The sequence below is a fragment of the Anabas testudineus genome, chromosome 4 (assembly GCF_900324465.2).
Source record: "Anabas testudineus chromosome 4, fAnaTes1.2, whole genome shotgun sequence".
NCBI classification, from domain to species: domain Eukaryota; kingdom Metazoa; phylum Chordata; class Actinopteri; order Anabantiformes; family Anabantidae; genus Anabas; species Anabas testudineus.
This window is the reverse complement of record NC_046613.1, coordinates 4,100,483-4,123,819: the sequence shown is the minus strand read 5'-3', so window position 1 is coordinate 4,123,819 and position 23,337 is coordinate 4,100,483. Positions and strand designations below refer to the sequence as shown.

Here is a 23,337-nt window from a genome sequence, read left to right as displayed (position 1 = left end):
ATCCTTCATTCTAAGTAATGATTCCTTTTTCCACTGGATTATCACCTCCTTCTGTCATAAAAAGGTCAGGGGCAGATTGTGCCACAGTCACACACTGTGCACCCTCCAACACAGCCTTGGCAAAGGCTCAGCATTTAGGAAGAGGATGTTTGCGCCCATACAGGCCAGAATGTGCCCACGTTCTACGTTGGAAAAGCCGTCAAGGACCAGTGTGTGGGCTGAGTGTCCCTTAGGGGATCTTATCAAATCACAAGCAAAAATCTCCAGTTACAGAATGAGCTTCTATAGGGCCATGTAATCTCTACCAGAGCTACAGTGACCTGTAACCAAGGCTGAAGGCAAGGGAACAGTCAACAGGATTTGTGCCTCCTCTGCATGAGCCTTCAGTTGACCATGGATGTGATGGATTATCAGAAAGTAGATAAACTGATGTCAAGAAGTGAGTTTCTCTCAAATTAAGATTTTACTGGACTTTTTGTAACAGCCATGCTGTAAGTGATCATTTAAAGAAACATGCATCTCTTAAACATTGACTTCATCAATTTTCATCTTGCTTCCTGCGCTTATAGTTTGGGGAGTACATGGATGTTTGCAATTTAACTCATGTCTGCTTTTAGCTAAAAAACACCTCCAGACAACATCATCTGGACATCATGATAATTCAGTTTGTTTTGTATATATATCTGTGTCTAATCATAATCCATCTTGACAAAAGCGTGCTGTATTTACTCACACTGCATGTTTTGCAATGTGTTGTTGTAATAAAAAAACTGACAAATCTTAAATCAACATAAGTGCTTCAGCTCCTCCACATAACATAGTGTGGAGTAAACATGACAGACCAGAACAAAAGACAAACACTTCTCACAGAAACCTATCATTTAAGTGCATGTAGTAAAGTTTCAGAAAAATCACAAAGCTACTGAAGCAAATTGATTTCTGTATTTACCTGCTAACACAGCACACTCACAAAATGCAATTGTGCGTATTTGGTCTTCGCAACATTTAAGACATCAGCAGCAGCAAAATGTCATTGGCAAGCCTAAACATGCTGGTTTTGAAACTACTGTGACTGTGGTGGATGGAAGCTTAGTTTAAAATACAGACAGAGAGGTTTTCAAAGGTTGTGGGCCAATGAGTCATTTCCAAACTAAGAACTAAGATGAGAAGTCCTGCCAAGATGCATGCTGTTTGAAACCACTCCATGTCTTCAGGTGTTAAAGTCGAGATGAACTTTAGGGACACTATGAGGAGATGTGCTGGCAGTTTGCATGAGTGCATTAAAGAGATCTATTCAAAACAAATAAGTAGTTGGAACATATCAGTCACTTACATTACTTAAAGCTGACACTGAGTCCAAAATGAGTGTAAACTGCGCCATAAAAGAGCAGTTGGTGAAAGATGGTAAAAAAATCTTTGTGAATTTTGCACATTTAATCAGACACTATTCTTATTAGTATTTCACATAGCTCAAAGGTATTTTTTCTCATTCAAATATCTCCATAATGACTGAAAAGAAGTAAGACCCTGGGAATAAAAACACAAAATCAAGATGACAATAGAGATGTTCCTGGCTTTCTAGCATGTTATTGGTAGTTCACTATACATGTGAATGTGCTAATAAGCTTGACTGTGCCACATTTTTCATGACTCTGGCCAAGAAGCTTCCTCTAAGGAAAAGGGAAAAGAAGCACTGGCAGCTATTATCAGAAAAAGATTAAAATAGAATAGTGGAAAACTGAGTGGCAAATACTGCACTCTTTATCATCACAAGATAGGACAGCATGGATTATTTCTCACTGGCAGTTTGGTTGTAAAACAATATACAAGTCTCTACACAGTGTTATTTATTCAAAAAACAATATACTGAGGACATATGTATGGTTTTAGATAAAAGTTTAGTACTTCTCTTGTGTTCTATTTTGGATCAAAGTCTAACAAAGAGTTAATTCTGGTGGTAGTTTAGTTTCTTTTACTGAGGATGACTCACTTCTGCCGGGGTGTTGTCTGGTCTCTCTGGAGCATGTCCTCTGAGGTTGATGATGTGGACCTCCTGAGGGAGACTGGTGGTGCCCCTGCTTGCACAGCCTGACAGAGCAGTGAAGCTCTTCAACATAGCCTGCACTGGGTGTCCCATCCCCACAGGCAGCAGCTCACATGGGCTGCGAAACAAAGGCCCTGCAATGAAGAAAAAAAAATATATATATAAAAAATATCAAATGATACCTTATGTGCAGCTTCTTTTCAACATGCTTAACTTAGATTTACATTTTGTCATTTGGCTTAAAACCGCAACAATTTAACAACATTAAATTGCAATTGTGGAGATGTATAGTTCTTTAAAAGTAAAGTCATAATCATTCTTAAATAGTACTAGGGCGTAACTAGTACCATAAAAAATAAATGCACATTTCCTTAGTTTAATATAATGTGTGTTTTACCTCTAAACAATGTAGGTTGTTTATGTGGCTGAGTAAGGCGTAAGCTATTTAATTATATATAGAATTATAATTAACTATTCCCTTTAAAGTAATTTTAACTGTTCTTATTTATTTTTTATTTTTCACCATCTCTAATATAGCAGAAGAGGCACCAGACTATACACTTTAAGTGATAAGGTGACACTCTTAATTATATAGCCTGTATCTAACCTTTAGCTGCAGCCTCCACTAGTTTCCTTGGCAATGTTCCCAGACAATTTGAGGTAGAAAACCTGTCAGCATGGTCTACAGTAATAATCAAACACACACTGTCCAACTGTGTCATACTGCACAGGGCAACTTACTGAGCAATCAAAATAGCTGAAGCACACATATATGATTAGTATCACAAAACTGAGTAAAACGAGCATATAGTTTCAGGAGAGGTCACCTGTCAGAGGTGGGGTTTTCCCCATGGAGTGAAGAGTAAAGTCTTCAGTGTAATTTACACACTCAAACTGTCTCTATATTTTTCTAAGCACTAAAGGAAATGCATTATTTGTTTGATAAGAAGTACAAAGCCCCATTTTTGTCTTTCTGATGTACTTAAGTTATTAATCATTTTCATTCACTTGTATGAAAGTCCAATTTAGAGCATTCTCTAGCAGAGCACAGTCTTTTCTGTTCTAGTATATATTCCTTTTCCAGTTAAATATTTCACAACAGTCATGGCTACAAAAAACAGTGAATCAAGCAGAGCAGCTCTCAGTGTGTAGGAACACTGAAGCCCACTCAGTTGGGTCTGTATCTGTGCTTTGTCTGCTGGATGACGACCTGTAATGAACAGTTAGTGACCTGTGAATCCCTATCTGACTTAAACACAGACTCACCTATGTTTATAGGGTCGCACTTAACATCCACATTATGTCTAGCGTGATACAGTACTTCCTTTGCATCAGCCACAAACTTTCATGTGGTTTACAAGCACAGCCCAAGATCTCCCTATAGTGTAAACATTGTGTACGTTTAACATCTGTATGACGCCCTTTAAGACATGCAGGGTGTAACTTGCACTTACACCCATTTCACATGAAGTTAGAATGATTCAAAAACAAGAAACACCATTTGAATAAAGTACCAAGTATGTCTTTTCAATTAGAGAGTCGCGTATATTACGTCAACTGCGGTCAGGTTTTATCTCAGCGTCAGACCTTGCATTTCACCCCATAGCCTTGTGCCAGCCAAGGCCCACTCACATTTCAAACATATCACACTAAACACACAGAGGTTGCCAACAGCAATCAGATGGAACATTTGGAAAAAATTAAAGTCTAACTAAAAGACAGTTGGATAACAATGTTAAATTCTCCCCAGCTGAGTCTAAAAACACAGTGCCTCAGCAGTGGGGTACAGCTAGGGGTAAACTTTTACTTTTTTTTTTTTTTTTTTTTTGCTGAAAACACATAGCTATTGTTTTCACTTTGCCTTCTCTCCAATAGGCCTATGTTGGATCAGCATAAAGCCAGAGATCTTGTATAGCATGGCTACTTTCTTGTTGTCAGAAAAAAAACAGAACCGTTATTGTTACCATATTTGTCTCTTGAGACATGCAGTGCCCTTGTCAGAGGTCTCAACCTACTCAACCTAGACTTTATGCTGTCTCTTGCTGCTTGTGAATTCCCCCCAAGCTTAGAGAGATAAACTTTGAAAGTCTTATTGCGAGCATATGTACATTCATTAATACATAAAGCATGGGCCATGATAGCAAAAACCTGTGGTGCATCAGTATTTCAACCCTGGCCTACCCCTCCCCAACCTTTTTCCTCCCAAAGGACCAAAGCCTATTCCCTTTCTAACCATGTCATCATGCCTCACTCCCACAAACACGTCTGAGGGCACTCCAACTCACTTTTTCCCCTCACACATGGAGAATAACAAACAAACGTCAGACAAACAAAGAAAAATGTAGTTCTTTCTGGGAGACTGCCAAAAGATTACAATACTCAGGCAAAGATCTGATTTTCTAATCACCTAAAAATGCTACAGAAATAGAAGGAGGCATATAGGAAAAAAACACCACATGAATAGGAAGGGCACTCAAAGGTGTTATTTTTTAATCTTAAAATGGCAATACCAGTCAGTCTGTCTTTTCAATACCGTCTACCACAGCAGGAAATCTCAATAAATATGCTCATATTTTTATTGAATGTGGAAAAGATACTTTGTGTAGTCCTACTATCTGGCTATATGCTACCAGGGGCATAGTTGATCACAATGTATCTGCACAGCTAATATCTTATGCACAGATAACTAATATTATAGAGGCCTATAGTATGTCCTCACAACCTTCCAGAGGATGAATCCTAATTTCATCAAACTACATCACTGAAATAACTTGAAACTGGCAAAAGTTATAATAAATAAAAATCTGCAAAAAAATGACTCATGCAAATCAGACAATGCTTTTGAGTTGTGGTTCAACCGAAGTATTTCAACAACAAACTGAAATGAAATGAAAATGGCCTGGAAAAAAATGATGGTACCCTTAACTCAATATTTTGTTCCATTAAGTCCACTTTGGTTCAAACACTGACAGATGTACCTTGACCTTCGATTTGATCTCTAATCTCTTTGGAAGTTGTTCTGGGCTCTTTGATTACCATTCGTATTCTTCTTCTCTTCAATTTATCATTAATTTTCCTCTGGCAGCCACATCCAGGGAAGTGGGTTACAGTCCCATGGACGTTTAACTTCTGAAGAATATGTGCAACTGTAGTCACAGGAACTTCAATCTGCTTGAAGATGGTCTTACAGCCTTCATCTTTAACATGTTTGTCATTTTTGTCACCTCTCTCCTAAGCTTTCTGTGGTCCAAGTTCTTTGTGTCCTCTGTCACCTTGTCTGTCTGCATTTCTCCCCCGCTTCTGTTTCCCATCCTCTCCGGCCATCTTTTTGGTTTCCTCTGTCATCAAGTGAGTACAGAGTACGTCCTGTCCAGCTGCCACTAGTGCCTTTTAGCTGGCCAGGCCAAAAGCCCACAGTAGAGGAATGAGAGAAGCTGTTGTTCACTCTTCTTGAAAACACAAGTCTAGCTTAAGCTCACCAGACACTCTGTATACTATATCACAAATACTTCCTTAAGTCTACAGTTCCTCCAAACCGAAGTATTAATTGTGCCCTCCTAGAACCTTTGCAGTTTATTGCTTTGTATAGTATTTCTGTAGTACAGTACTATGTTAAACTGTATTCTAGTAGTATTAACTGTATTCTGAATGCTTAACATAATTTTGAAAATACTGAAGATAATCCCAGGAATTTAATAACACATACAGCACATACAGGAATTTAACACTGCATATAGATGAATACAGCATGCTATTCATCAATTTTAGTCCAGCCAACAATGGAAAACTGACACTGTTGCTGAATTATAATAAGAGACACATATATCAAGTTCTTAACTTTAAAACCTGACTATTTTTTAATAGGAAGTCTATTAAACTGAAAATTAAAATGCAACAGACAAGGCATTAAAACCAAAAGCTAACATTTGTTGTGCTTCCTCCTCTTTGTCTCCCTCTCTCTGTACTTTTCTGCAGGTATTCGTGGCCTTCGAGCTGTACATTTCCAGAGTGCAGTTACTGACCCTACCGGCCCAATGTTTTTGCTTTGGTTTTTTTTTGTTTTTTTTGTCGCCTCCTTTTTCTCTGTTTTTCCTCTCCATTATTGCCTAGTGCTTGCTCAAGTGTGGTTGTTGGGTATTCTATATAATTCTGTATACAGTTATATTTGTAAGGTCTTAAACCTTAAACACAGTAAAGTGCCTTGAGGTGACTTCTGTTGTGATTTGGCGCTACACAAATAAAAATAAATTGAATAATCCAGCCCAACATATTTAACATCAATATAATCAACACGCCCCATTCAAGTCACTTTTACAATTCATAATTGAATTACACAACATTTTAGTCTTGCAATAATTATTACAAGTATTTAAAAAAATGTGTTGTGCTAATTTAAATTTGCTTTTCCAACTTTGCATTCAGGGATTTCTGACATTTATTAAACAGGTGAAAGAACTCTGAGAGAAGAAGAGACAGTTCCCAATCAAAACTAGACTGGACCCCACCCACTGACACTCACCCACCCCCCACCCCCACAGCTCACTGTCTGTAGCTAACATTGAGTGTATTAAGAGATGTTTTTGTGCTATAACACACTTTTTTGAGACATTTTGAAAGGCTTGAGCGAGCAAACCAGTCAGATCATCAGAGGATATCTCTGCATGACCACTATAAAAAAGTAAAAGTGCCTTAAATATTTAATTTGTTACCTATGTATGTCTGTTAAAAATTTGATTTGCAAAGTGACAGGCATCAGAACTGCCAACAAATGTCACAGGTGTGAAAAACCACATGTGACGAAAAAAGAGAGCGTTGTGGTTTTTACTGTGAAAGTGAGAAGCTAGAGGAAACTTGCTGGAAAAAATTTAGTCATATTATAAACGTTCATTGCCAATTTTGCCCTCTTATACTGCAGGTGGGTAGAGGAAGTTACATTGACTAGCTGGATTTCTGCCCAAGCCACTTTCACCTTAGTGGTTATCATAATAAGAGCATACAGAAGCCTGAAGAAAGTTATGTGTGCCTGTTGATAAATGTATAGTAAAACACTGAAATACTCTGATTAGGTTAAGTGCTGGATAAAACTGAAGTATTAAATGTATTTTCAGTTGAAGTTTAAGCACCAAAACAACCTGAACTCAAAAGTGAGAAAGTGGGCTATTAGTGTCCGCTGAAATGTAATGAACCAAAATCTGATTAAGTCTTAGTTAAAGAATAAGGAAAAAAATAGATAAAAAGCAAAAAAGTTAACATGTACTTTATATAGAACAAAGGCCAATTCATGTGTAAATAGTAATGAAATTGAAGTGGGAGTGTTTACACTGTAAGCAGTTGGAAAATGAGCTGAAGATTAAATTTTACTTCATATCACTTCAAGTTCAATTATTATTGGATTTAATTTCTTCACTAAACATTAGTCTTTTATTTTACTTTGCATCTTTTACATTTGTAAGTCTGGTCCATTCCTGTACAGTTAATGTTACTCATCCTAAAGGGTATAAAGATTTATTTTGTCAGTTCAGCCTTTTATGGGTATTTGCACCAAACATACACACTTACACCACCTCATTCAAATACAGGTCATAGATATAGCATTACATGACCACATGCAAGAGAGATTTTCTGTAATAACATATTAATTCAACTATTTTGTTAATCTGTTTTGCCTAAATGAATTTAGGCTTGCCTGTGATAGTGTTAGTGGTAAGACAGGAAGTGAAGACAATAAATCCAAATTGAAGAGGAAGACTGTATAAATACTCAGGTTTGATATATTTAAAGTGTGAGGTCCAGGCAGTGATGTCACTAGACACTTTTCACAGTCTTTGGCAGAATCCTTCTGGATTATAAGCTCCTTTGTGATTTAAGCACTGATATCTCTTTCACATGTGCCGTTGAAGTCTAACAGACTGTCTTTCCTAACTATTATAATATGATTAAAAGGTCTGCTTTCAGTTTTACACCTTTTACCAGGCTAAGAGCTTTTTAAAGTCACATCATTATATCATTAACATTCTTAAGAAGAGACCAATCAAAATTAGTCTGTGTACTGGTCGTCTTGCAGTTCTCAAAAACAATATTGTTGATTGTTTAGGCAGTTATTCTCAAGTAACAAAAGTTGCAACAAACAAAGTAATTGTAAACTTAATGAGCAATGCTTCAGTTAGTTTGTAATGTTTTGAAGTAGAATATGTACTTTCATTCAATATGTTGATATGTTACCACAAGCTTTATGTAAGTCTCTGTATCTGTGATCACTCCATGAGCATAATGGATGCAACAGAAATTATTTCTCTGGGAAAAAGAATGAAGGACTGAAGAATACACCTTTGTGTTATGTTTCTCAGACCTATAAAATGTTATGCAATTACTGAAAAAGCTCATAATCACAATTTCTTAAAGCTATAAAGCCAAAGTTCTAAAACTGGAAAAGAAGAGTAGTGTGGAGATATTCTGGCTAATTAAAGTCCGGCCGAGAAGTGGTGTGCACTACAGACTGTCAAAAGCATGTTCCCACAAAGACAGGTAATACCATTAATATTTTTTATTATCCTAAGCAGTATCATCCCTGAACGCACACACAATGCGAGACCAGACCGGACTAGACCAAAACAAGTGCTGGTGGTTCCACTAAAACAGCCAGTCTGATACTGGCAGAACACAGACTTGAAGTGTCTACTTTCCAGCACCATGTATTACAAACAAAAAAATAAAGAGACACAGTAATAACGCATCTGCCCACTTCATTGCAAAAGGCATGCTAATGTCAGTAAGTACGGTCTAAATTGACTAATTCAAGCAGCTTCACATCTCACTTAGGAGTAAAAAGGAAAGTTTAAGCTAGACAGAAATAGTGATTTGACTTTTATGGCAATATATATCAATATCGACTGATATGAAACCAATTATTATTTGCCTCTGTCCCAACTTCACTTTTGGTATTACAAGAATAAAACCTCAGGTTAGTCAATGAAAATCTTTTCTCTGTTAGATAAAAAAGATAAGACAGAATTTTTCACAGTTTTTATTGCATTTCTGTAAATGGGGTTTGTGTAGTAAACACTAAACTGGAAATGTACATACAAAGATATAGGAACCATATATAGGTCCTCTCATATCTTACTAAAGATAAACACATCTGTTCCAGAGAATGTACTTTGTTGTACAGTGTGGCATCAGACCAAGATTTGGGTACAGGAAGTGATGTCAGTCTGTGTGCCAGTTAGAGACAAATCAGATATTTCCCACAAAGCCATTTCCGAAGATAAACAAATAGAACCTTCCCCCTGTGTGTGTATACATGTCCTCACATGTCCAGTTCCCAGTATCCTTCAATGAGCAAGCTGATTGTGTTTCTCCAGAGGTATAAAAGTCAAAACACTGAAGATAATGACAAAATTTCAACACGTCTCATAAAACAACAGCTATAATTCTCTATATGAAATAATATGCACCATTGAAGAAGGACAATACATTTAGATTTACATTTACATTTAGTCATTTAGCAGACGCTTTTATCCAAAGCGACTTACAAGTGAGGAACAAGGCAAGCAAACAAAATCTAAGTCACAATAAAACTTAATGTATTTGATCGTAAATTTATAATAAGACAAATTTAATTACATCAAATACATAATAGCACAGATGGACCTCTGTGTTTAAATACATCTCCTCCCTACCTAAGAAATCCCAGTTCCCATATGAAGTACAGGATTAAACAAATCCTTTGATCTCTTTTTCGTTAACTGGAGGGCATGATTCCCATGGACCATCAACCACGCAAACCAGTTTGGGGAACGTAATATTCGGCCTATTTTTGTTTTCCTAAGGGGCTTTGGACTAAAGAATCACTAGCTCTGCAATGTTGACATTGGCACAGCCCACTGACCCCTGAACTTTAAGCCACTACTACTACAGGAAGTAAGTAAAGTATTTCATAAGGATAGCACAAGTTGCCTATGAAAAGGATTTATCTCTGGACTGTAAAATGGAGGCATAAGAGGAGAAAACTCAAAGGGCATGAAGGAAGCGAGCAGGGGTGAGACTGAATTCCTTTAGGGAAGTCATAAACTTCCCCATCAAAGTGTGAAATCTGAACTCAGATATCCTGCAAACTTTTTCAGCAGTTTAATCTTGTCAGCTGGTACATAATTGAAAAAACAGTTACAGACTGGAGGTTCAATAGATTTCATTTTATCCCACTGTATGTGGGAGATGTGGAGCAAATACATGTGTGGATATGCAAGCAAAGTATGTTAACAGGTGTTGGCACAAGAAATTACATCTATGCAGATGTAAAAACGTGACTAACAATAATGGACCGGAAAACAATGGAGAAAAAAAGTGCTAGGAAACATGCATCTCTCTCATTTGTTGGATTGGGGGCAATCTAGAAAAATAATTAAATAATTAATTATCAATACTTTGCATAATAATGATAGTTTAATAAGAAACATCACTGTGAATCTACAGCCAATCTCAGTGTCTAGTCTTGCACTTACCTAGATACTAACATCAGCATTCTAACATGCTGACAATGACAGTGCTAACTAAGGATAATTACCATATTTGTCATTGTTTTAGTATGTGAACAAGCAAAATTTAACAAGAAGGGTCTTGGACTAGGTCCGTACCGGACAGGTACCTGCAAAAATAATTTGTAGGTAGGTAGGTAAAATATATATAAGTCATGAGTGAGGACATGGACAAATAAAATTATGAAATAAATCAATTATTAAATTAGGACTGGTAACAGTTAAAAGAAAGATGACAGAAATCAGAAGTTACAGAAGTGAACATAACCTTTTTTCTTCATCCTGTTTGACTTTATCACATCTAATTATCATTTTATAATTGAGAAAGCAGCTGACTGACAGGAAATGGAGACGTTATCTTTGTGCCATTTTGCATTACATAAAGTATTTTGCCCATCTGACTGAGACAAGTCATCTTGCAAGTTGTACGCAGTCTATGTACAGTCTACATGTGTAGGACTCTGGTTTGAATTCCCATTTTCTTTCCTCAACAACCTCCATTGAAAAGTTGCCTGAGAAGCTAAACCCAGGGCACTAAAATAATTTAGTCTTTCTCACTTTGGTCATTGGACAGTAAGAGCACAAATTTTAGTAAGTAAAACATATGAACTACTATAGAGTTAGTATTAAACAGTAAACAGTTAGTATTAAATAGTATTAGTACAGTAAACAGTATTAAGATACAGTAGTTAATGTATTCTGTTCAATGAAATATGGGTACAATTCTCACTTATCTGTTACTGACAGTGAGCCTGATTACTCATCAGCCATGACAAATGCAGTGCGCACCTGTTAATAAACCATCAGCACTAGTTGAAATAAAGTACATGACCAATTACAAGCAGAACATGAAGCTGCAGGAAATCACAGGAGGTGGAAGTATGTACATTTCTCTCAACCTCTAAATGCAGACATAAATCAGAGGGCTTTGAAGACATGGTTGACAAAGCTCATTCCCAGGGGAACACAGGAGCCACTGTGTAAAGTGAGACAGCTGTGAAAGACCGAGCATGTGTGCATTTGACCATACATAGTCTTTACAATAGACTTTACAGACTGTATTACAACTCAATGTCTTTACTGATAGGTGTTGACATGTGCTGCCTGGGCCTATAATATCAAAGAAAACAAACAATATCAGCATAGTCATAAACAGGAAGTGTCAGTTACGTATCTAATATGTAATAAATTAGATAGGACAAACTGAGAACAATCTGGTCCAATATCAGTAAAGTGAACCAACATATTTAGTATACACTTTAAACTATGTATGATGTACTCAAATAATTAAGAATTTAAAGCATCACATTATTATTATTTAGCTATTATTATTCTTGATGATGAAGCAATCAAATGAACCACGCCCTGAGCTAAGCCAAAGCAAATAAGGCTTGACTGGTAAAGGCAGAGGAGTGTGCACCAACAGTGTAGTGGTTTTATGATACAGTGGTTATGGTTTAAAGCAGACAATTACTTGAATGAGAAAGTATAAAGTGGAGTGCAGCGGGCCATCGGCTCACCAAGCACAGTGATAATACAATACTACTGACTGAGCAGTACTGCTTTTCTTGGTTAAACAGGGCAGTCCAGACAAATGTCTGTCCTGCTGCTTCACGGATGTATCCCTCATCAATCATAAATGCCTGCAAAAGCCATGGTCTTTGACAGCAGCTTGGTAGTGTGTGTGTGTGTGTGTGTGTGTGTTTGTGGATTCAACCTCAGTAGGGGAAGCAGTGAGGTGTGCCCCAGGGTCACTTGTCTTGTCCTACTTGATATCAGCTTCTTTTAATTTGTAGTGGATCATCGGTCTTGTCAGAATTTCTCAATGTAGAGTATTTAATAACATCTACCAGCCATAATGAAAGGTCAGTCTGATGGAGAGGGTGGGGAACAGTTGTAGCAATTTCAGGATTTTAGCTGATGACTGATCCAGCCAGCTTTACCTAATACATTTTAATTTTGCGAGTTGATGAAGCTACAATAAAGGTCAAACTCAAATGTGCCTTGTTTAATACTATGCAAGAATCAAAAACAGACTTTTAGAGGTTCAAGAGGAGCCATAATTAACTATATGCATTCTAATCACACATTCAAATTAAGTTCTACAAACACAAACACCCTTCCATAACTATGAAAAATCCCAAGGTAGGTCTTACTGCTTTGCTTTTAGCATGAGGAAGGGATTTGGCTAAATCAACAAAACAAAGCAAATTCTTTCTTTAGCATCAATCAAACAGGAGCCCCAAAGAGACGTCTTTGTTCCTGTGATATTTTACAAAAACATCATCACTCATATGTGATAACAGGAGCCGTAGAGAAGCAGCAGGTTGCCATCAACAGAAAAACTCAGAGTGAAACAATGCTGAGCCTTTGTGCCAGTGTGTGAGCACAGTGAGAAGGAGCCAGAGAGGTGAGAAAGGGCACGACAGATGGCGTTTTCACACAAGCTGGAAGGAACTACATTCCACCGGGATTCTTGAACTTAGGGAAGGAGAGGGCAAATAAGAAGAATGACCTGTCAAATGCTATGCTGTCTCAGGTATTAACATGTACAGAGGACATTGGAAGGGTTTCTTAGAAGAACTACTTTAAAAAAAATACAAAATACAGCAAATAATATGAATTTTGAACAAAACTATTTGCTATTTTGTAGTTTATTGTAATTGTTGTACTGCAATGACAGGTATATTCCAGCTACCATAACAGTGTGTACATTTAATTAGAATAGGGAAGACATTTAAATCATGCAGCAACCTAAACTAAAACTTAAACATGTCCATAATTTAATTCTGAAAAACAAGTGAAAAGGAAAATAATGATGTATGGCATCTTTCAGGAACAGAGAGGGACCTTTTGTCATTTGTTGGATAAACACTGTTATTTTCCAAAGGACCATTCCAAATTTGGGACATGGTCTTTCAGGATTCATCTGGTAGAAAAAGGATTTGGGAAGGTGAGGCCCCAGGAGGAGCTGGTCTGATGAAAGACACCACCTGGAAGCCTTTACCTAACATCCCACATTGGGACTCTTTTTATAGATGCACTCAATTGCTGGCACCTTTGCTAAGTGATGACAAAGAAGCTAGATTTATTGATTTATTATCATTATTACTGTTGGATATTTTTCATAATAATTATCATGTTCATTTTATTACCAAGCCTTATGTCTACATATAACACACAGAATATCTTTCTGTCACTTTGCTCTGCTTTTAACGGTTATCTGAACAGATGGAGTAACATTTTTTACTATTACTCTCTCTTTCTTCAATGAAGTCACACTTTGTAATTCTTACTCCAGCTCTCCCCAGCTCCTGTGGATTTTTTTTTTCCACATTGCTATGAAACACAATGGAAAACGCACGATCGCTGCAGCTGTCTCTCATTACTGGCTCTGACCGACATTATTTACACGCCTGCTTACTGGAACTATGGAGAGAAAGGGAGAGGGAAGGGGCTGGGATTCGTTTTAATCCTGCAGTTTTGCGTAAGCGTCCTCTTAACGCGAGGCTGACAAGATATGATGGACCTGGACAAAGATATGAGTTTATCTGTAGAGACCTGTCTGCTGCAGTCCACTCAAGTGCTCTTGCTTGTCTGAGTGTGTGTGAGAGAAAGAGACAGGCAGAGCAAGTGAGAAAGTAAATCAAAGTAAATCTTCTGTAACTCATTTTACACACTGCTATTAATTAAACTGGAAGACACCAATGTGAACTTTTTCCAATAAACAAAACATACATGCCAGAATGGTTACCTCCTCCCTGACAAGATAAAGGCCTCACCATGTCAGGGAGCAGACCTGTAATTAGACACAGCATGGACTCCCGTTGCTATGTAAACATCCCAACCACTCTACCTATCAGCCTCTGTGCTGCGCTGCTCCAGCCCCTCATATGAATCACAGGGCAACATCTGGTTTAGCATGCTGGAAGGGACTTTGTCGGTTTGGCACGCTATATGTGTTTGGAGTGTGTCGATTTGGACAGACAGCCCACGCCTGCGCCTGCCTCTCTCCTCCCCCTGGCTACCCCACCTCTCAAATTACAGTGGTTGCACAATGCATTTTGGCAGTCCCCCTCTTGCTGGCCCTAAGAAAGCATAGTGGATATAGACACAAACTTTTTGCACAACTGTGGGAAGGAAAAAAACATTACAACCACTTCTGGCATCACCATGACTCTTGTCTACCAGGAGTGTACAAATATGCAGACAGATAGAAAGCGGTTTACTTTCCTGTAAAATCTTTAAGTTAAACATATGGACACTGAATAAGAGCACATGACGATTCCTTCTTCCAGTTATTATTATTTCTTTTCTTCTCAGTCTCAATCTGGTTCTACCAAAAAAAATGGCTGAAGACAGATTCTTGTTAATTGCTTCTTTATTCATCAAATTGCCGTGTAAGTAGAATCAGGAATAGCTGTAAGAGAAGGACAGAGCCCTTCTGCACTAAATAATACTAGTGTTTTTCAGTGAGCCATCAGCTCTGTGTTGTTCCTCCAGCAATACTAGCATCCCGCTGGAGCCCTTTCTGGCTAGTGTCTCAAATTAATATCCAGCATCGCTCCATAATGCTAATAAATAACCAATTGAGGAGATGCAAAATGGTAATAATGATGTGGAAAAAAAGGGAGTTGTAAGCAGCTAAAAGCAGTGAGAAGCAGCTGAGTAGAGTCTTGAAATGTGGACATCAAGGTGCTCTCAGTCTGACTGTTCAGAGTTATGGGAAGCACTGATCCTGGATTGCATTACACTGAGAGAAGACTCGCTGCAGACTAATCTAAACATTACGTAAGAGCTCTCCTGACAAGTTTAGAGGGCAGATGTGTCTGTTTACACAGATGCTACGAGATTATAGAAAAAGACAGAAAAAGAACCAGAGAGGTGAACGATCAGATGAAGCGGTGCTGGGATGGTGTCTCCAAAAGATGAGAAGAAAAACTTGCTAGTGGTGGTTAAAAACTAATTTTAATCTGATCAAAATTAGATGGAACTAAATGGAAATATGTTGATTAGCCTGCTTGGTTTAAATAACTGACTAAAACAAAAAAGTTAAGTTTTGTCAATAAATCACTGAGTATACTGACTGCCGGTGCACTTTGAAGGAAAGGGCATTTGGTTGTCTTACTGTAAATATCTGTCCCTTGTGACCATAGTACAACAATGCATCTTGCTGTATGAGGAAGAATTTAAAGGAAAAGTTCATACGTGACTTCATTGTGTTGGAGATCCTGGCATTGTGGGAGAAAATACATGTGCTTTACCCACAGCACATACTGACTACACTGCTATTGTTTGAGTAAAAGTCAGCTCTCTGGAGTGTGGTTCAAGCCTCCAGAGAATAGAGAGGGACTTTAGCAATAATAACCTATGGCGGCAAAAAGACTGAAAGCATGAAAAATGCAAACCACACTTTTGGAGCGCTAGTTATGTTGCCTCCTACTGGGTAATTATTCCCGAGCTACCACAGAAAAACAACACGGGATGTTGTAGATTAAAGCTGGAGTGAGTTCAACTCCAAAGCCGTACACGGTTAAACCAAATCTCTGTAAACAGGACATCTCTCAATCTGAAAAACAGAAGAGAGGAGTGTACAGTAGATTCTCTGTGAGGCTCATGCCAGACTGTAGCCAACAAGACAGATTTCATTCAGCAAACTGAACATTTTGGTCAAGTTTACAAGCGCCGAAAGCCACAGTTGATGCTAATGTTCCAGCAGTGACAGTTCCTGTAATTACACCTAGTGGCCAACTCCACAACATCTCCAACAGCTCCAACAACTTTTAGCCAATACACATGTGGCCAAAACCCAACTTCTCAGAAAAATGAAATTCTTAATTTTTGTCTGCAAGAAGCAGGAGTGAAACTGGGCTGCGGTAAAGCAAAGAGTGGAGCTCCATCTCCTATCAGCATCACAACCTTGGCAACTCTTGACATCTTTTAGACACTGGCTCATGCTTACTAAACAAATGGTAAATTGTTGTTCTGATTAGAAAATCTGTGGCTACCAACACACCACAGCATACAGTGAAAAATTTCAACAACTACTGAAGCAAATGAAAGAAAATCTGGTCCAGGCATTTGTAGCATTTTTGATTTTGAGATTTGCCACTGTGCACATTGACACATCCTTATACTATTTTTTTCCATTTCCATTTGTCTTTATAGGTATTATATAATTGTATGCAGTTAATATCATCATTATCCCTTAAAAATAAAAACACTTATCAAGACAAATACTAGTGCTTGAAAAAGTCAGCAAGCATCATTTCTTGTTGCCATCTTTCTTTTGTGGGGAAGAAATCGTCATCCCCAAGAGTCTTCAGTGTCTTGGAATCGCCATGTACTGCTTTAAGTGGTATCCACAGAGTTAGCACTGTGACTTTAATTTATGTAATACACGAGAGGCACAAGCAGAGCTGCTAGCATGACGGTAGAGTCTGTGTGTGGCATAAGATGTTCCAGAACAGTCCTATACCAACTGTTTGAAGAAGCTATTTTAAAAGCTATAATAAAGTGGGTTGAATCACAATGTAATGGCATTAATCGACAACAGACTAACAGAACTGGCATTCATTTTTATGAGGGCATTCCATTTTGCATTATACTTAATCAATCATCGCCCCCTGCAGCCATCTCAGCAATCTCAGCAATTAGTGCAACATGAATAACATTAAAAACAATATAGTATGGCACTCTAGGAACTTATTGCTTTCACTAAAAAGGATTACTGGAGTATATGAGTGAGAGTAACAGGTACAGTATTACTCATCAGTTAGATAAGGTTTATAGGGTGAGTAGTTGCATTGACTACTATGACACAGTGATGACTCACACATTTCCTGTTTGCAGCCGTTAACTTGGTTCTTCTCTCTCTAGCTCTTAATTTTGTCAGTTTTACTGGCTGTAAATTACTAGATATTTGGCAGTATCTGAGTCTAATTCTAATCAATCTGACAGATAGATAGAGACACATGTAGGCCTGCTGACTGTAAGCATTCTGAGATTGAACTTGTCATCACTTTTTTAAATGTAAATCCCCCTTACTCATGACTCTGACAAGCACTGACTAGATAGGCATGCTGGGAGAGTGGAAAATCACACGGTATGTGCACTGTTGTCTGACAGTACAGGACTGTAAACTATTGCTCTTCCACTGGGTTTCCTGGAAGACCCAACCTTGGCCCAGAGTGCAGGTCAGGTCCACATGCTACTTAGTCTAAATGGGCTGGGCCTAATCTCAGGTCTGTGTGTCAGTATGTCCAGGATCATGATACATGGTGCCAAGTAAGTTGTGAAGCTAAAGGAAGAACTAGGAAAGTTCACTCAAGCTGTGTTCTGACAGGAAAACTGATGCTCATGTGAATTAGGAAAATCAGCACCTGAAAAAGTGTACACTGTTAAGTGGAACTTGATTCACAATGTTTAAATAGTGTCTATCTCCAGTTGGACATAGGCCAATGGGCTACTTTTTTATTTTGGATTTATGAGGATACTTGCTTACTTTCATGATACTGTTGATCTTTTCCACAACAGATGCTTATTAATTGACTAATTAACAATAGATAGTCATTCCGCCGTTCTCTCTTTTTTTGGTTTGACTGAATTTTGGATTAAGATTAATTATCCACAGATCTGTTTGGGTGTGGTTGTTCAAAGGTCCGTCTTGGATCAGGTTTTTTAGGTTTTTTACAAGTGTGTTTCGACTTAGTTCTAAAGTTTCGAGTGCAAATTTTGGCTTGGTGCATAGTTTGTGTCATTTGTATGGATTTGATTTAGATTTTTTCATTTTCAAGCAGACATTTTCAGTCACATTTAAAATCTAACAGTCATTTCACAAATGATAATCTGATAATAGATACAGATAAGCAATGAAAGAAACTTACCTGCAGATGCCAGGTAACATATTTCAAGGAGTAACAAGGCAATGGAGGGACTTCTAGCCATTTTGTTTTATAATGCAGCTTCCAATTTGAAGAAGGTGGATGGCCTTTCTTGCTTTTCAAAAAGATTTTCTCTTCTCTTTATGAGGCAACCTACAGGAAGGCGGCTTCAACCTCCAACTGCAAAGTGAACAAAAGTGAATAAAGTCAACCAGAAGGTAGTATTTGAGCAGGGACAAACAGCAGGGAACTGGGCTCTGTTTAATATACTCTGTGGGAGTGATGAGATGAGACAAGGAAAACAGCAGTTTGGAGACCAGGGATTTAATCTGGAAGAGTTAATTGGAGGTCATGCACGGGCTGTGCTACACACACCATCCCGTGCACACAGCTAAGCAGAGTGTGGGACAGCTGACTGGCTTGGTGGCTGTGAAACATGCCACAGGTTATTAATGCACTTTAATGGAGAGCATCAGGAAACACTGAAGGCTCCAGTGGGGTCTTGAGTAAGCAGCTTAACACCACACTAATCAGTGTTGACCTCGCCTGAAGCTTTAACTTTATAATTAGCCAATATAACCCCAAATACTGACCATAATGACAGGGAGACAAAATATCAATGTATTCTGAGGAATACCAACAATTTTACAAACTTGGCAGTATTGTCTTAACCAATAAAAATAAATTAATTAATAAATCAAAATTAGCAATTTGTTAAAGTTAAAATTAAAATGCATTTTTGCTACGAAATTTGTGTCTTTTCTGCTTTGATTTTCATTCTCATTTGACCAAAAATCTGCAGGGGAATTTAAACCCTGTCTCAAGCATCGAACATTTTAAAGTAAGACTTATTTTTGATAATGGGAGAAAGATGAGTGCCTTATAACTTAAAAACTAATTGCAAGTGAAAGCCCTACAATCCTTCAGCTCAGCAGAACATTCAATAATATGAACAAAAAGTAACATCTAGTGAGAAGTAGTGCTTGTTCTAGCTACCTACCTATCTACCTTCTACTTTCACTAATAAAACAATGTGAGGAATCCTAATCCTTACCCAAAATGTTGCATGTCGTGTAGGGACATTTTGATTGGATGGGTCAGACTGACTGGATCACAAATATTTCAGATTTTACCATTAGAAGTGACCGTGAATCTTTAATGTGAAGATATGGCAGCAGGTTATTTTATTGAAACAGCTATTAAGCTAAAAATATTTGCAATGTATACCTTTTCATGGTTGTTAGACTTCAAGCTTCAAACCAAAAAGCAAACATGTCAGATAGAAACATATCATTGACTTCCCATTAAAGCAGTGAGTTGGAAGAATCAGACTATAATACATTACTTTCAATGGCTGAATAAAAAACAAAGTGAAAACAATGCAGGAAAATAATTTTAAACAGTTGCTGGCTCTAACTAATTGGAGATTTTTATCATGCATGTTCTGCAGCCACAACCACATTTTTTAGAAATGTGCTACCTACTTGTTTGAGTAATAACTTCGTTATGGCAACAAAACTTCAAATGTAACTCATGTCTAATGTCATAACCATGTGTTGAATTGCTCACATTCAGTCTTAGTTTGACTAGTAAAGTACAGTGTGGAAGAAGCAGATGTGCCTACCTCACTCGTGCTGAAGTGTAGAAAGTATATGGGAAATGATGCACAAAGTACAAAGGTGCATCGCTCTGCAATGCAAGCAGCTTGCACAGGACAAAAGAGCCTTTCACTGTGGCAGCTGCAGGGGCTGGGAAGTCATTTTAGAAGATCATGACAAATATTGCACTTTCAGTTAGTGAAGGAGAGCCAGGCAACTCTGTTTGATTTATGCCTCTCCTTGACCTTCATGTTCTCACTGGCTAAATGAAGGTAAACTGTACTGCACCCAGATCAAATCAAAGGACTTCTCTCTCTGGCACATCATAGAGGTTTAAACCAAGGCAGAAGATTAAATAAGCTGATGGAAAGGCATTCTTTTTATATTGAATGATTTAACCCCAAAACTTTTTGTTTGGGGTTGAGTGAAAAGGTGGAAAAGCTCCATGTCACGGTCCTGGTTTTGTTGCGGCAACAACTCAAATCACCTCATGTGACTTCTCTTCAACCCTGACCGTCTAAGCCGAGCAGCTATTTCACCCTGAGAAGATCTGGAAAGTACATCACAACATGCAGACCCCAGAGTGAACGTACTGCACATTACTGAAACCAAGTTACATACTTGTGGTCACTTCACATGTAAAGGTCTGCATTATATTTTTGTTATCACATATGGACACACTGTCGTTAAATCTAGAGGGGATATACTGTGTTACGGTAATTACAAATCCATGTGAAGACATACAAAAACACACAGAAGGTTAAGGCCTGCATCATGTAGAACAGGAGTAAGTTGTTAGAAGTTACTAATCTGACACCACTTTGCTGTGTGCACTTATCTAGCTTTCAATGTGGTGACCTGGTGATTGATCTTAACAGATCTCCTCTCCCCTTTCAGTGTAAATGTGCACACGCTCAAGTTGACTAACTACCAAACACCCGCACTCTTTTCAACCCCATAATTACAGCTCTGAATGATTAGGCACACACATTCTGACTACAAAGAAACACCTTTAGATATGACATGCAACAAACAGCTCGGACTGAGTTCACACACTGACACCTGTGCATGGTGTGCACACTTGCAAGCATAGTTGCCATGCAGAAAGATCCTGCACACATTCAGGAAGTAAGAACTATATCCACTTTGTTGTAGTCATGGTGAGGGTTTATGAGATCCTGGTTAGTCAATCAGTTAGCATGTTCTCATAAGCAAGAATTGGTATAGATGAGTTGTTTCTATTTCTTAAAATGGAGTTCATATTTTTAACTTGATCAATCAAAAAGTTATCTGACTAGAAAATTAGTGAACCATTTAACTATTAACTATTTTTATAATCATATAAAGTGTGGCGTGGGAAAATCAAAGCAATACAATAAATTATCAACAATCTGTCAAATACTGTGGTTCAGTTGCATGATCTAAAATGCAATAACATTTTTAAAGGGCAGTTTCACAGATTTCTACTTCCTACCTAGTGTTCTAGTTTGGAGAGTATATGTATATACATTGAATTAAACGTCCTTCTCTATTTCCTATATTGTAGTATCTCTGTGCTTCTACCTGAAAAAAAAAAACATCTCCAGATGATGTCGTGTGGCTTTTGAGATCAGACATCATCAACTGGTTGATCGTAACATGAAGACTTAGTAGTGAAGCATCCTCTCCACAGCTCCTCCAGAGGACATCCCACATGTATTAAATGCATTCCCCCAACCATAGGCATCAGATGCAGGTTGAAAGGCAGCGGAGTTGCCCTTTAAACAGCCTAATGTTAATTATCTCACAGCAACACTGACTGACATTAGCGGTTGGAAACACACCTCAATCCCCCTCTTGGTTGCATACAGTTCCCCCTGAATAAAGTCGCTCATGTTGACTTATCACGTCTATCTTTTCTGAACTCCTACGACTTCTAGCTAAGTTCGGTTCCGCAGGAGCGCTCGTCCTGCGGCGCCGTGCCCGCGGCACAGAGAGGGGAGAGCGGGCTAACTTACACACTGGACACACACACACACACTCCGGTTACCTGCTCTTTCTCGCGGACTTGGAGCCTTTTAATAAAACGGGACCCGAACAGCACAAAAAGTGGGTATGAGAGGGAGGAGATGGCAGCTGAAGCCGCGGAGGACAGCTGCATGTCGGCGGACTCAGCTGACAGATGTTTAGCGTGAGTAAACCCAGCTAGCTACAAACTGCTATTTTCCACAGTACACACACACACACACACACACACACACACGGAGTGAACAATGTCAGTGTCTCCACACACCACACTCTTCTACAACGAAAGAAAACTAAAGCAGGGCGGTCACTGCTCACGGCGTTAGCGTGTGAAAACAAGCGGACGTACCGTGAAAGAGGCTCCAGAAAATGCCCAAGTGAACTTGGTAGAAGTTGACGCTGGATGCGAGTCGTTCACGTCGCTCTCCGCTCGGGACTCGGACTCACAACATAGCGCTGTTGTTTACGAGGACAACAACCGCGCAGGACGTTGACGTGATATTTTGGCGACGTTTGGACAAACAGCCCCTCTCTCGATCCCAGATCTGAACAGTTTACTACTATCTATCTATCTATCTCCCCTCTTACCGAGGGCTTCATCTGGGGGGCGGGTCTTGGAGGGAGGAGGCTGAGCTGCTGCACAGCTTCCCAGCGCCGGGGTGCGCGCTCTGCTCCGCAGCCCCAGCAGCAGCGCGGTTCATCGGACTTGATATGAAAACGATCCACCTCGCTTTAGATGTCACTTTTTGTGGTGGATCGCGGTGGATTTAGTTGGTTTTAGTGATAAAGAGAGAATGAAAAACAGATCTATACACAGTAACTCATTTAAAGTTAATAAGAGTTTAAATTACTAGCCTAAATCATCACCAGTACAGTCATTTGGTTTTAGAAGTTACACCCTTACTTAAATGGAGATCACCTGGGTACAGTGAATGTGTATGTTAGGAAATGGACACAAGAGAATATTCACCCACGCATCAATTACTGCACATGATCACAAGGTGAAGCAAGGTGGGGGTAGAATCATGCTGTGGGGATGCTTCTCAACAGAAAGCCCTGGAGTGAAGGTAAACTTTGTTTTCCACAAGCAAAATCACAAAGCTGCACAAAGCTGGATTCAAAACAACACTGTTAATGTTCTGGAGCAACTGAGTCAGAGCCCAGACCTCAGTCCAAGTGAGAACGTGTGGCTGGACTTGAAAAAGGCTGTTCACGCACGACCCCCACGTAACCTGACAGAGTTTGAGCAGTTTTGTAAAGAAGAATGGGGAAAA

The 23,337-nt window shown here is 38.6% G+C and overlaps 1 protein-coding gene across 1 annotated transcript in view; it reads right to left on the bottom strand.

Annotated features, from left to right (window-relative positions):
• The window catches only part of tgfbr3 (transforming growth factor, beta receptor III), a 62,096-nt gene extending 39,427 nt beyond the window's left edge, over positions 1–22,669 (bottom strand). Inside the window, exons 1-3 of the mRNA XM_026345065.2 lie at positions 22,413–22,669; positions 18,465–18,641; positions 1,991–2,178 (exon numbers count right to left, since the gene is read on the bottom strand). Of these exons, the coding sequence (XP_026200850.1) occupies positions 1,991–2,178; positions 18,465–18,525 (249 nt within the window). The 5' untranslated portion in view covers positions 18,526–18,641; positions 22,413–22,669. The remainder of the gene's footprint in view (positions 1–1,990; positions 2,179–18,464; positions 18,642–22,412) is intronic.
• Between the last annotated feature and the right edge of the window lie 668 nt (positions 22,670–23,337).